Here is a 14,803-nt window from a genome sequence, read left to right on the forward strand (position 1 = left end):
TGTGTACAACAAAAGCTTAACACTACCCTCTGTTAAGCCTAACTGCTCGACCACACTACCACATTACCACAAATAGAGCATTAGTATTATCTATTATTGCCTCGGTCAAGCCTCTTGCGGAACCCCGGGACTATGTGCACACTATCTCTCACTTTGAGATAGTATATACGTAGCCAGCTTCCTAAAAGCAGCAACCACCGTCATCTATTTCGTGAACACCCAAAGGGCGCTGGTAAGTCAAAGGGGAGCACGGTAAATTGAAAGTGCTCGTGACCTACCACAAATCATCCCCCAAAAATAGAAGTACGCAACCAGGCGTGGTGCCTCAAGGCCTCCGTCGTCACAACCGATCTACCTAGAGAGTCGGTCATGTCCAGCCCACATCTGATCGTGAACTTTGCCATCTTTCTCCCATCTGTGACAGCTTGGGAGATGATAGCACAGGCCTCCTCCGGTATCTGCGGCAGAACTTGCGCGATCATATCCCACAGTGGGTATGGCGGCCCAAAAGGCATGCAGTGTTCACAGACCGCAGCGCAAGACTGGAGGAAGAAAATATCTTCTTCCCAAACTGTTCCAGCCTTTTTGATTTCCTATCTGGGGTTGCGGAAGGGAATGCACCCGGGGAAGAGGATGCCTGGATGACAAGGCTTTCACGCATGGGGTGTTGGGACAGGAATTTATTCCGCAGACCCAGCTCCTTCAATTGGGCAGGGGTTGCTCTGCCTCCCGGAAACTCAGGAAATCGCGGAGCGGACCCAGAAGCAGGCTCCAAAGACGGAGGCCTCAGGAATTTACACTCCTCCCGCGTCACATCAGCCGAGCGACGGGGTGAAGTCGAAGGGTGACGGGCCTCTTTGACTTCTTCTTACCTTGTCCCGACGACTTTGAGGAAGAAGAATGGTGGTGGCCACACGAGCGGTCTTGAGACCTTCCCCTCGAGCAAGACCGGGACCTACATAGAGTCGAGCGCTGGGCCGCCATGAGCTTGAGGGACCGCTCCCTCAAGGCCTTCGGGTGCAAGGCCCGGCACTCGGAGCACGACTTTGGGTCGTGGTCGCGCTCCAAGCAATACAAATAGACCCGATGCGGATCAGTCACCGACATCATGTGGTGTCTGTCCTCGCACGGTTTGAAACCGGTCTTCGGGGACATCCTTGATGCACCAAAAAACTCAACAAAAGGGTCAAAGTCGATTAAAAAGAGACCAGGGTAGCTCTTTCCAGATCAGCGCGTGGCCTGGAAAGAAAAGAACTAACTTCACTGCGCTGAGGCGGCGTCTATGTACTACTCCTGACCTCATCACAGCGACTACGAAGCCAACGACGCCGCAGATTCGACCGATGCCACCTACCGACATGCAAAGGGTATTGCTGGAAGAAAAATCTCCTGATCCAGTCTGATGCCTAGGGGAAATTCTAAGGTAAAGAATCTGCAACTAGAAGTCTTTATCAGATAAAAAGTGTTGGCTGGAACAGGTGGACCAGCCCCTTCAACAAACGCATTACAAGAGCTGATTTGAAAAGCAAATGATCTATCAAATGCAAAAAGGTCAAAAGGGCTGAAAGATAACCCTTAATTATTGCCACAGCAAAGATTTGCTGAGCTGAGGAGAGCCAAAACAATCAAATGTTGGATAACCTTACCTGTAAAGGTTGGATTTAACACAAAGACACCAAACAACAAATGTTCCACAGCGTCCAGCAAATTTAGGCTTCGTCGAAGAAAGCCTGGCTGCAAGAATGACATCAACCACCTTGTGAAGGAGATCAAAAGCCATCAACTGTCTCTGTTCAATCTCTATGCACAGAGTTGTATGTTGTACGGGTTCGGGTGTTGGGAGCGCACAAAAGCTTGGACACTACACGTCCTCTGCAGTGGGGAATATATCGGAACCAGGGTTGTCCCCTTTGTCAGAAAATACCCTACACACCTCCAAGTGCAATTACAGTTTGTGATCTGATAAGCAACGTCAGCTAAGACTGTCCGTACTGGAGTTTGAAGATCCGTCCAGTTGTTTGTCAATCTGTGACATGCCCTGGCGTTCAGCCACTTCCAGAGATGGAGAGCTTCCGGACACAGGACCCACAACCACACACCACGGCTTGTTTGTTGCAGTACAACATGATGGTTGTGTTGTCTGCGAGTACCTGCACCCACTGCCCCGTAAAGTTCAGGAAGAACGCCTTTAGTGCCAAATGGACCACTCAATTCCAGAATACTGATGTGGAGGAGAGTCTCCACTGAAGACTGAATCCTCTGATTTGTACCTCTCTCCCAGAAGAGTTCCCCAACCCAGCAACAATGAATCTGTCAGGACTGTTATCGCTGGGTGGAGTAGGGACAGGGGTGTATCACTGGTCTAATTGCAGTCATGCAGCCACCAATGTAGGACTTTTATAGTATTCTCCAACACCTGGATGGTATCCAAAGGTTTCTCTGTTAGATCTGACAGCCTTAGGGTGGTCATTCCCAACTTTTTGCCTGCCTCCCTCCACTTGTTTACACTGTTTTTGGTAGTTTTAGGACTCTGTGCACTTTACCACTGCTAACCAGTGCTTTAGTACATATGCTCTCTCCCTTAAAACATGGTAACAATGGTTCGTACCATATAATTGATCTACTTGTAAGTCCCTAGTAAAGTGTACTACATGTACCCAGGGCCTTTAAACTGAATGGTACTAGTGAGCCTGCAGCACTGCCAAAGGCTTAATGCTTGGTAAGTACTTTAAAATGCCAAGTCGAAGTGGTAAATGCAACTGCACACACAGAAGGGGAGAAAAAACTCCCCTTTGTCTACATATAAGTCACCTTTAAGGTAGGCCCTAGGTAACCCATAGGGCAGGGTGCTGTGTAGGTAAAAGGCAGGACATATACCTGTGTGCTTTATATGTCCTGGTAGTGGAAAACTACTAAATTCATTTTCCACTGCTGTGAGGCCTGCTCCTTTCATAGGCTAACATTAGGGCTACCCTCATATACTGTTTGAGTGGTAGATATGGAGTAGAAAGGGGTAAACAGGTCATATTTAGTATGGCCAGAATGAGAATACAAAATCCTGCTTATTGGTGAGGCTGGATTTTTTATTATTATTTTAGAAATGCCACATTTAGAAAGTGAGCGTTTTTCTGCACATAAAATCCATCTGTGCCTTACAGCCTGTCTCTAATCCACGTCTGGGCTGGTTGACAGCTCCCTTGTGCATTTCACCCAGACAATCACAAACACAGGATACTCCAGTCACACCTGCACTCATCTGCATACTGAATGGATCTTCCTGGGCTAGAAGGGTGGAGGGGGCCTGACACATACATTTCAAAAGCTAGTGGCCTGCCCTCCACAATGGACTGTCAAAACCCTACTGGGGTCCTGGCAGACAGACCTGTACTGAAAGGGGACCTTGTACACTTCAAAACCACTCTTTGAGGTCGCCCCTACTTCAAAGGCACTTTTAAGTATGTAACCTGGGTCCCTGACCACAGCAACTCAAACACTTCCTGGGACAGACACTCTGAACCAGATCCGGGAACCTGCCAAGAGGAGGTAACTGGCTGCCCAAAGGACTCACCTGGACTGCTTTGCTGTGAAGGACTGCTGCCTTGTTGTTGCCCTGCTGCCTTGCTGGCCACTGGCTCTGCTGATAAGTCCTCTCCAAGAGCTTGCCTCCTGTTCCTGAAGCCTCAGGGCCAAAAGACTTCTTTCTTCAAGGAAACTCCTTGTGCGGCGAAAATCGACGCACAGTCTGCTGGAATCGACACACAGCCTGCCCAGCAGAGAAAGAATCACAGCATTGCCGAAATGTAGCGACAAAGCCCGGCTCCTCGAGTGGAGATTGACGCAGCACCTGTGTTGCGACCAAAACTTAGACGCACAGCCATACCGGATCGACTCACCACTGAGCAGGAACGATGCAGCACAACTTCCTGCGTGAGGAATTGACGGAGCGCCTGCCGTGTGACAGAAATTCCGACGCATCGCCACACCGGATCGACACAGCACCTATGACTTCATCCTGTACGCCTAGGATTTTCACCCATCGTCCCTGGCCATCAAAAGACCCCGCAACGCAGTAAGGATCCAAGACTGCATGCCGGGAAGAATAGACACATCGTCTGTGCGCATCAGGAAATCCGACACCCACCTTCCTTTTTCCATGCATCTCCTCCTCTGCGGTCTTCTTATTTGTAATTTTGACGCATACCAGGTACTTTGTGCACAAAAGAGACATTTGTTGATTCTTAAAGACTTAAGACTCTTCTTATCATTGCAAAAGTGAATTTTCAACTTGTACTTATCAAATCTTGATTGTTTTTACCTTAATTTACTCAGATAAATAACTTATATTTTTCTAAAACTGTGTGGTGTATTTTTGTGGTGTTTTCACTGTGTTATTGCATGATTTATTGCACAAATACTTTACCCATTGCCTTCTAAGTTAAGCCTAACTGCTCAGTGCCAAGCTACCATAGGGTGGGCACAGGATAATATGGATTGTTTACGACTTACCCTGACTAGGATTATGGTCCCTACTTGGACAAGGGTGTATACCTCTGAAAAACAGAGACCACATTTCTAACATTCCCTTAGTGTTGAGCCCACCGAGAGTTCAGATTTCAGTGCAGCACCCATATGAGCCACTGTCAAGTCCCACAAGCAAGAAACAGTAGGCAAAGAGGCAGAGAAGATTTAGAGTTGTTCTCACTGAGACCCACGTTGAAGGTTCAAACATCGGGATCATGGCCCAAACTTCCTGGACTCGTGGAAGCGAAGGGAAGACTTGAAAGAGCACTGTATCCTGGATATCTCTGATAAAGAGGAGCTATTGTGAAGGAGTCAGATGTTGGGTTGATGGAAATACCCAATGAAATCAGTAAGTCTGCCATCGTCTGGAGGTAGTTTACAACTGCTTGAGGCAAGTCAGTGTTCAGAAGCCAGTCGCTGATGTAGGGATAGAATGGTATTTCTAACCTCTGCAGATTGACTGCAACTACCATCACCACCTTTGTGAACTCCCAAAATACACTAGTAAAGGCCAAAGAGGAGCACGGAGAACTCAAAGTGATCCTAACCTACCTGAAACTGCAGGTAACGTCTGTGGGATTTCAGGACGGGGGATGTGAAAGTAAGCGTTCTGTAAATCCAACAACACCAACCAGTCTCCTGGTCCAGGGCAGAGAAAACTTAAGTTGGTGGGGCATCTTGAGGGGAGATTGAAGAACGAAAACCTCTATCTTTATTCAGCAACAGGAAATAATGTCAATAGCAGCCAGTTCCAGTCTTTGATACCAGTGCCCTTTCCATGGATACCTACTCCAAGAGAGTTTGAACTACTCCTCGGAATATGGACACGTGGTCCTTCTGAAGGTGCTGCGTTGTTAGTGGCATATGAGGGTGGCATGACAGAAAGTGAGGGGAGTACCTATACTCTACAATTTGGTGCACCCACTGGTCTGCTGTGATGGGCCTCCAACCGCGAATGTGATAGGTGATGCAGTCTTCCACTGGTGGTGAAGAGTCTGGGTAGATCGTTGCTCCTGGGTGCCTGGACACTGTTGGCTTGATCCGCATCCTCTACCTTGAAAGGACTGAGAGGCCTGTTGGTGCACAGAAGTCTCTGCTGGTAGCCCTTCCAAAAGCCTCAAAAGGGCAAAGTTGCTGGGGGAACTGCTGTGCTAGGCCTGGAGACAGGGCAGTGGCTTTGCTCTCTTTCAATCTTTCTAAGGCTGAGTCCTTGTCCTGGGATCAATAATAGAAACTATTGAATACCGAGGTGGTGCGAAACAAACATTTTTTATTTATCCTTTCTTAGGGTTTTAATGGATTTCAGGTGAATTAATTAATTTAGTCTCGGTTCTTTCATCATTTATTTCCTCAGGTCCAGTCCGCTTTGGGGAATCCAGGACGGCCCTTCTTCTAGTTTCCCTTGGAGGAAGAAGAGGGCTCAGGTAAGTGCTCTTTATATTTATTATAAGATTCACATCATGTGCTTAATGTGGGCTGATTGTGTCGTGACCACCAATACATTTAGGTATTATGGGGAATTAGCATTTCCCTCAGAACGTCTATGAGGACCCGTTGGATAATCTTAGCTCAGTGAGAGTTAGTATTTTAGGAGGGAACAATATACTCAAAAATAAGGCAGAGAGCATCAAACAAAAAGAAAACGCTTTGCCTGGTTTTTAATGGCAGTTAGTAATGTGCCCGTAATTCTTTAAACCAAGTCTTTGCCTCCCCTTCCACCCCACCTTCCCCAAGTTTGTGTACACACCTGGCTGAGCCACGTTCTTCCTAGAGTTTGGCGGGACTTTACATCTGAACGGCGTCTTTCTTGCCGGCCAGAGACTTCTGGTGTTTCCACCTCAGAGTTTGTTTCACCTTCTATGTGGCTGGCACCCCATGCTCCCTTTTCGGTCCCGGGTTGGCAGGCATCTTTTGCTTCAATGTCTTGCCACACTTCCTCTTCAACTTCACATGCCGTGGCTCTTCCCTTTTTGGTGTCTGGGCTCACCTCTTCTTTTCTGATGTCAGTTTTCCTCCTATCAGATCCCATCTCCTCACACGCCCCCTTAAAGGATCCCGGTCCTGCTATTGTTTCGGACATTCGTTACTCCAGAAAGGCAACAGGGCTTCCAGCGGACGTCCACAGCATGAGTCCCCGTCAGGACCTTCTTTCACCACTGGAATCAGTAATGTGGGACGCTCTGGCTGGAAGGAGAAGGTAGGCATATCAGTGCCACTGCTCCATTGCCCAGCGGCCTCCCTATTGGGGCTATGTTGATGCCATAGATCAGGATAAAGAACCCCGGCTTTGTGACAGTCCTCCTTCGCTCCAAAGAGCCTAGAGCCATCAAAGGGCATGTCCATTAAAGTTTACTGGATGTCATTTGAGAAGCCAGTTGAGCTAATGCAAGCATGGCACCTAAGGACCACAATGGTCATGACTGCCCCACCCAGACAGTCATTAGAGACCAGGCCTGGTCAACTGTAATATTTCGCCTAGTCTTGACCCTTCAACAAAGTTTGTACGGTTTTCTGAATGTTCTCAATAATTGCTGGCAAGTACCTTCCCAGGAGTCAGCTGGTATTTACTGACCAAAGGGCATGTTTAGTGGAGGAAAACATGCATTTGGTGAACCTTTCCATATGTTTGTGCTCTCCATCAGGCAAGGGAGGGGTTGAGAAATAATATTGGCTTAACTCTTGTTTCTGGACGCCTGCAATATTAGGCTCTCCGGAGCAGGATATTACCAAAGGTAATCTAGATCTCTGGGGGCAGGACTAAATCACCTGGCTACCTGCCTGATGCCTGGTGGGCGAGATCCTGGCTTTGCTCAGGTGTGCATCAGCCCATCAGAGAGGCCCTTATTAAAGGGCAGGAGAGGTTCTTGACTTGTTTGTCATAGGTTAAAGACCTTCTTTTTGACTTCTGTAGCAGGTAAGCTGGGGTCTAAAACCTCTGCTGCTCTTCACATTACTATAGCAAAGGAGGTGGATTTTTCTGTTGTAGTTGCAGAATTACAGAAAGAAAGGCCAATGTCTGTAGAGGTATCCAGACCACTGGTGTCTTGTAAGTCCAGAAAGATATTTGAGAGATATTTAAAGGCATTGGCAAAGTGGGTAATGGCCCAGAGCCCCCATCTTCCAAAGCCCCCCCAGGAAGCTTAACTTTTTTATATTCGTCTTCTGTCGATCCTTTTTCTGTATCTATACCTCTTTCTCGCTCTGCCTAACATTACCTCTAACATTGATTTCCAAAACCAGTGTCATTTTAAGGATCTCTGAACCAGGGCAAGACATGTTTCAACTGTTTTTGTATGAATTTAACACATAATTTAGTATTGTTTGGTATCATGTGGGCTTAAAATGGGTAATCAAATTCCACTTTGTTCCGTACAGGGTCCCCAAAATATGGTTGCCCGGATCCTCCAAAATCCTTAACATGACACTGAGGTGCTGTGATCATCATAAAGTTCATTGGAGTTGTCATTAGCATATTGTTGGAACATTTAAGAGTCTGAGTACGGGTATAGGTGTGTTCTTTGCTACCTTTTATGGGATCACAAACTAAGTAAGCCTTATTCCCACAAAAGTGACAAATGTCTATATAGAGTCCTACTTGACTATAATGCTTACAGTTTGAAGGCATATGAAAAGTCTATTAACAAGTACTTTTACCCATGCTAATAATTCCTTTACAGGCAATACAAAGTGTTCCAACTCTCTTCTGCAAAATGTTTACAGCTAGGTGTGCTAGCAGAAAAGCATTCTCCGTGGAACCGTGCTCAATATAAAATCACAAATCCCCCTCAATATTCATGTAATATCCAGTGCTTCTATTTTACTATGCTAAAAACTTTTCTTCTCTCTTTATTACATGCACTGTGTGTCTTTATACATTGTAAATTTAAACTCTCTACTTTTCTGTCTTACATTTCTAAACTCTACATCTCTTGAAGTGAACACCAGTTGCCAGTAAGACAGTACGGAAAGATAAATGGTGAACGATTTAAACAAAAGAGAGAAGTATCTGTGAATATGTAACCCTTTCTACCAATGATGAAGGCATACAAGTATACACCAACAATTTGAAATGTCCATGACTGCATAATAAGTCCGAAACAGAGCAATGTATGTTATTTCTAGATATTTATTCTGGCGTGCATGCAGATCTATTTTTGTTAGTCTCCATTATGCTTATGATTGCTGAGGTGAAGGACCTCCCATGTCCTATTGGAATAATCATTCGCTAGAACTATTTGCGGTTCTTTGACCATCATCTTCTCTCCTTTAGTCAGACTACAATGTTACTCTCCATTAACTTCAGGTGATTCAGCTACCCTTCACGGCTTCACATATTTTGGGACTCCTTTTCACCCAATCCAGGCCAGTCTTTGTCAGTGGGCAGTATGTCTCTGTTGCTCTCCTTTGGTGCCTTTACCTTATTTGTGTGTGATGTATGAAGCCAAGCACACATCCTTTCACATGTTACATCAGTGTTTGTGATCAGTAGAACTTAAAGTGTCCCTTTCCATCTGGGCTGCAGAGTGCTTTTTCACGCATGGTTCTTCAAGAGGACCCAGTACCAGGCTCCAAACTATGGCAGATGGCGGATGCAGGGACTGGGTCAGGTTGCTGAACTTGGTGAGAAATAGAGCACACTGTGTCAAAGGTTTGTTTGCTGTCAGGCTCATGGTCTTGTTTTTAAAAATGTCCCTCCTAAACAATTTCCATATACATCAGATTACCATATTGTGGGATCAGTTCTCTGAGCACCAACTTTTACAGTCATTGCAGTACATCAGCACACTGGATATGTCATGAGGTTATTATTTTACACTGGCATATTATTTAGCTCTGGGCCTGTGCCCTTTTACCAGTTACATTTCGCTTTTATTATCTTAGCAAAGCTTCATTTTAGTGGAGATGTTTTTTATTCCTTTTATCAGTTGTCCTTCCTTGCAGAATCTGTTATTCATTTCTTTGCACAACCTTTGGGTACTGCCGGTCCAAAGGGAACCTTGTCTACCCTACACAGAAAAATGTGTGTTGTCACGTCAGGGCAATTCTTAGAATAACAGGTATGTTACCCACATCTCATGCTGTACGTTGTTGTAGTTTCTGCAGAAACCTTTTGGTTCGTATTCGTCTATGTGGGAGGACTCACAGCAGACTAATAGACCTCTTCTTCACCTCTGAAAACAGGTAAGGGGGTTGGGCTGCCTTCCTCGGACGGGTGGATTAGGGCTACCACTGCTACCTGCTCTCATGTTGAAACTTAGTAGTGTAGGTGGGAATATTAGGCACACTACCATGACAATATGGGGGGGACTCTTCATGTGTTTCATCTTTTTGGTCACTGGTATAATAACACTGTTTCATTATACGCATAATCGCAATTCATGCCTTTCTACATAGAACGCAGTTGCTTCAATAAAAACTATTGAACCAAGATTCAGCTTCCGTTTTGTACTGTTTTGTACTTGCATGTATGAGACTTGTATAACTTAGAGAAAGGGGTAAGATCTGTTTCGCCACATGCTAGAGGTTGCCACAAATCACTTCTACCTCTGGTACTTGTAAGGTGCTGCTAGCTAGCCGGAAAGGGTTAGGCTGACAGCTCTCACAGTGTTGGATCAGACTAAGTACCCCACCCTTGATGGTGGTGCCGCCCAAAATCCAGCAGTCTCGTTAACATAACAGGAGTGTACGACATATAGGTCTCCATCCTTATTTAAAATATCAATTCCCCCACCAAAACATAGCGTATAGCGGTATCATTACCAGGAGGTCGGGGACGGTCAGTTCAATAAAATAAAACTGCAGCCTCAAGAAAGGTCTCATACACTAAAGGTGAATGATTAATGGTAACTTTGGTTCGTTTTCCAATGTTATTTAAATAACATGCTAAACATTCACGCTATGAACTGTAATCTTGAGCAACTTTCCAGAAATGTTCATTTGACTATTTCCCCTGGAGGTTATCTGTCATCATATCTCATCCTAAGTTGGTAGGGTCATGGACCAACTTAGTACTATCTGTCAATAATGCATTTGATAGTACAACCCTTCCTATTGTGTCCATCTACATTTCCAACCTCATTGTGTCCGCAACCCTCCTTTACCCATTCACACTTTTCCTCCTACTCTACGATCTCCTGTTTGTTCCTGAACACCTCAAAATGTTGTGCAGACACATCGGGGACTATCACTTCAGCAAATACAGTGGATTGCCCCATGGTGCCATTCAATGCAGGATTTCGAGCCACATCATCTACAACATGATTGCTTTCTTGAAATTTCATCTCTGCTACACACTTCGCAACAATTATCTGGGATGACATTTGCAGACCTTGCAACAAATCAAACACTCTGGGGAGATTGAGGATTGGTACCAGAAGTCGTCACAAACCCTCTTCTGCAACTATGACCTGTCAAAATCATGGGCCACTCAAAACAAAAAAAAGGATCCTGAATCAGTAAAAATGGTTACAGTGACATTGTTAGCCTGACAGTAGGCTCTTGTGAGACTTATGATTTCAGCTGTCTGAGTGGATTATACATTTGCTAAAGAAGAAGGCTCATTAATCTTTTCATTTGTAAAAACAGCATATGCAGCTCTTAAAAATTCCAGCATCGTCCATCAAACATGAGCTGTCTACAAATATCACAAACACAATTTTTAGAGGGTTAATTCTTAGTATATGATCAGGGCTTGGTAAACAGCTCTGTTACTTGAACATAATCATGCTCATCTTCTTCCCCCACCTGGAAAGAGAGTAAAGGCAATAGCATAGCAACAGTCAGCACACCTTTTAATAGATATTACTCCACAGCAAGGAAGCTGAGCATTACTCAAATGATGGGTTTTACATCGGTGAGCAGAATTTCTACATACAATGTCAGGGAGTGTCCCTGCACAATATTATCAGACTGTTCATTTGCCAACACTGCAGTCACAACAGCTCATAGACACCTTGCAATGTCTGCCGCAAATGGATCCAGCACAGGTGAAAAATCTGCAAGTGGGGGTTACTAATCATGTTTTGTCAACACAGACAATGAGCTGCTTTCCATTTCTGTACAATATAGGAAAATTATCTTTCATAATCAGGCACTCCTAAGGCTGGGAAAGAAAACAGGACATGTTTAATTCCAAGAAACCTTTATGGCACCTACCTGACCAGGTCAAGGGGTTGGGTGCATCTTTGCAGGTTATTCATTGTAAAGGATGGGTTGTGGGAGAAAAATGTGGTTTCCCCTGCCTACAAAAGCCTACAATATACAAATTTGCAGGAATCTCATATGACTCGAGAGAGAAAAGGTATCTCACTTTCAATAGGGACATCACTTTAAAATGCACATCATGGTCCCCTGTCTATACAAACATACATTTAAGGGTACAATACAGTTCAGTTCAGTTTATCTGTGTGATCAGTCCTTAACAGATTTACAGGGCTGATATGACTATCTGCAATAGGACCTATGGTTACAAGGCCATGTGAGGAAACAGGATAGTAATTACAGAATTTTAAATGGCAACTGCTTGCACTATTTTTCCTGAGAGGGGTAATTGAGGAACTTCTGGAATATCCTGAATATTATCAATTTCTACGTCTTACCAGTGCATTCACTGCAATCTGCTATCCAAGCTTAGGTACTTAAACTAAGCTGTCTCTTAACTTTTGAGAGGCATAATACTAAAAGGAGTACTGTGCTGAGAATTATAGAGTAGACCACAGGAAAAGACAGAGCCATTCTAATGTTTCTAAGCCCATAAAGTGCTATGCACCCATACAGGGCTCATCAGAGCACCATGCAAAGGAAGGACATTTCATATGCAGAAGAAAGGGGGCTGAGACAAAATTATATTATAGCTCCACTCTGCTATTCCTTAGTGCATTGACCTTTGGGGGTGGCCTTCAGGAGTGTGCTTCGCATACAGGATACTGCGTGCCATGAAGACAGATGACATGAGAAAATGCACTTGCATTTAGCACTTGTCTTTGAAGCACCTGAAGCTTAAATGCTGAGGAAGTGTGTGCATTATCACTCAGCGCATTTAACTTTGATCACCACTACTTATATTAATCTTTACTTCCTTGCTCCTCTGTCAATATTTGATGCTTAGTTAAACTAAAGCATATCCTGAACCAATGGAAGCAAAAGTAATGGTAGTCAAAGTTACAGTTAAATGAGTGATGTTGCAAACCCTTCACCATATTATCTATAAATCACAGGGGTCCCATGAGCTGTCAATCTTAAATCAAGGATATCAATTACTCAAGTATGTAATTGTATGTCTGTTTGCTACCAAGCTGGCTTCAGTCACACTCAGATAAACCTTTCCTTTTATGAAGTGATAAATGGGGAACACTTTATGATGGGATAGAAGTAGGTCTCAATATAAAATGAGGATATCTGAAAGTATGATCACCATTTTTAAAGATAAGTTTAAAGGGAAAAGAGGAAAAAGAAAACAGCAGTTACCATTTAGATGTACAGCTGAAACAATACAGAAATTCGCAAAGTACTGGACCTCTTATTTTCGAATGCTTTTCAATCAGTATGTTGCTTACAAGAGACATCAGGAGAATAAAAACGACAGGGCTTGCTTAGAAGAGATGTAATCCTCTGGTGTGAGGTCCAGGACATGTATATAGATATATGCAGTGTTAAAATGTATACATCAAAGACCAAAATATTAAAGTATAAGCCTACTTCATGAGGATAACATTACCTGAATGCAGGCTACAAAGGGAGGAAAGTAGGTCACACTGATGCTTAAAAAGCGATTGAAATTTTCAAGCAACATTTGTGCGATTTCTTTCATTTCCGACTGATTCCTCAATTGTTCCATTTCTTTTAAGATTCCAGAAAACAGGTTGCTGAAGAGCTGCTTTGCTAGTGTTGAATCCCTCTGTAAAATATGACATTATAAGTAATATGTTTCCTTACCAAGCATATGTTTTAATTTCAGTGTGTCTCTAGCAAGACATCAGTTTAGCTACTATGGGTTCAGACCATAACATTTCTAAGGAGATTGCCTGAGTTGTAGTATGATCTCTGGGCAGATAATGATAATTCTTTTGCAAATCTAAGCCCCCACATCACAATTACTTATATGATGCTGTGGGAGTAGATTTCATTATAAAAATACTGTGCCTAATTTGGGTTGGCTTAGGTAACATGACTAGACTGCTTGTTGATTTGTGGCCACAAGCTCTGCATCTTAATACTTTTGTTCTGCTCTGTTTCAGAAAATCACTTAAGTTCAGCTGTGGTTTGTTGTGTCTTTCTCTCTGCTTCTAAATGTAACATTCCTCTAGCTTTCTTAGTTAAGGAAGATAATTTTGCAACATGGAAGGTAGGTTGTGTCTGCTGTTATGAAAACTGCAGAAGAATCTTATTGTCTGAAGTTTCAAATTTGTGTTTATTTCCTTTGTGCAATTAGAACATGTGGATCTACTGCCCACTACAAATTAAATGGAAGTATGTGTTAAATTAATAGTTTGGTTGCTATGCAAATAACATTTCAGTACTGCTCATTTACGTAACATCATGCTATGAAAATAAGAGTGTTTTCTATGGTTAAACATTGGAAATTACGCGCTATTTGATGAACAACCAGAAAAGAGATTTTTATGCATTTTACTTTTAGCTTTAGAGCACTGACGGTTGGAGCTTAAATGCAACCAAACTTAGCTTTAGACTTTGAATGATAAAACCTTAGGGCAGTCCGCCTGCCACCTAGAGACGGCTAGCTTTCACCTTGGCTTCTGATTAGATTATGCCAGTTCCCTTGATTAACTGACCGTTATGCCTACTGTAATGATTATTCTGATGAGGAATTAATTATAAGAAATTAGATTATGGTCTCAAGTCTTTTCCTTAATGTTATTTGCTAAATGTATGATACCAGGATTCTCCCTTTTCCTGAGACTTAACCTTCAGAAAATGAATTCCATTTTGGCGCCAATAATACCCAGAATAATTACCATTTCCATCACCTTCAGTGCAACAATAGTCTTTCGGTTTGGGCAGGTAGTTCCTGATGTGGGTCTCAAGTTCGCTGATCTATAGGGATTCTGCTTTACCCCACAACGATGAGTCCCAACAGGGATGAAACTCACCTAGGGCTGCTTGGTTCCAGTTCATAGAGGATGTAGACTAGCAATATGGGCTGGACTGTCCCTTTTAGGGATATGGCCAAAATCTATTTGTATATTGTTGGACCCTTGCTTTTATGGCACAGCAGAGCTGAAAGGAAGGCAGGGGATTCAGCCCGGAGCAATTACCATTGGTT

The 14,803-nt window shown here is 43.7% G+C and overlaps 1 protein-coding gene across 2 annotated transcripts in view; it reads right to left on the reverse strand.

Annotated features, from left to right (window-relative positions):
- PRKDC (protein kinase, DNA-activated, catalytic subunit) overlaps nucleotides 1-14,803 on the reverse strand; it is a 2,139,921-nt gene that overhangs the window by 709,083 nt on the left and 1,416,035 nt on the right. For both annotated transcript variants that reach the window (XM_069220133.1, XM_069220131.1), the window contains exon 62: nucleotides 13,238-13,417. In XM_069220133.1, the coding sequence (XP_069076234.1) occupies nucleotides 13,238-13,417 (180 nt within the window). The remainder of the gene's footprint in view (nucleotides 1-13,237; nucleotides 13,418-14,803) is intronic.

Source organism: Pleurodeles waltl, chromosome 2_2, assembly GCF_031143425.1.
Source record: "Pleurodeles waltl isolate 20211129_DDA chromosome 2_2, aPleWal1.hap1.20221129, whole genome shotgun sequence".
NCBI lineage: Eukaryota > Metazoa > Chordata > Amphibia > Caudata > Salamandridae > Pleurodeles > Pleurodeles waltl.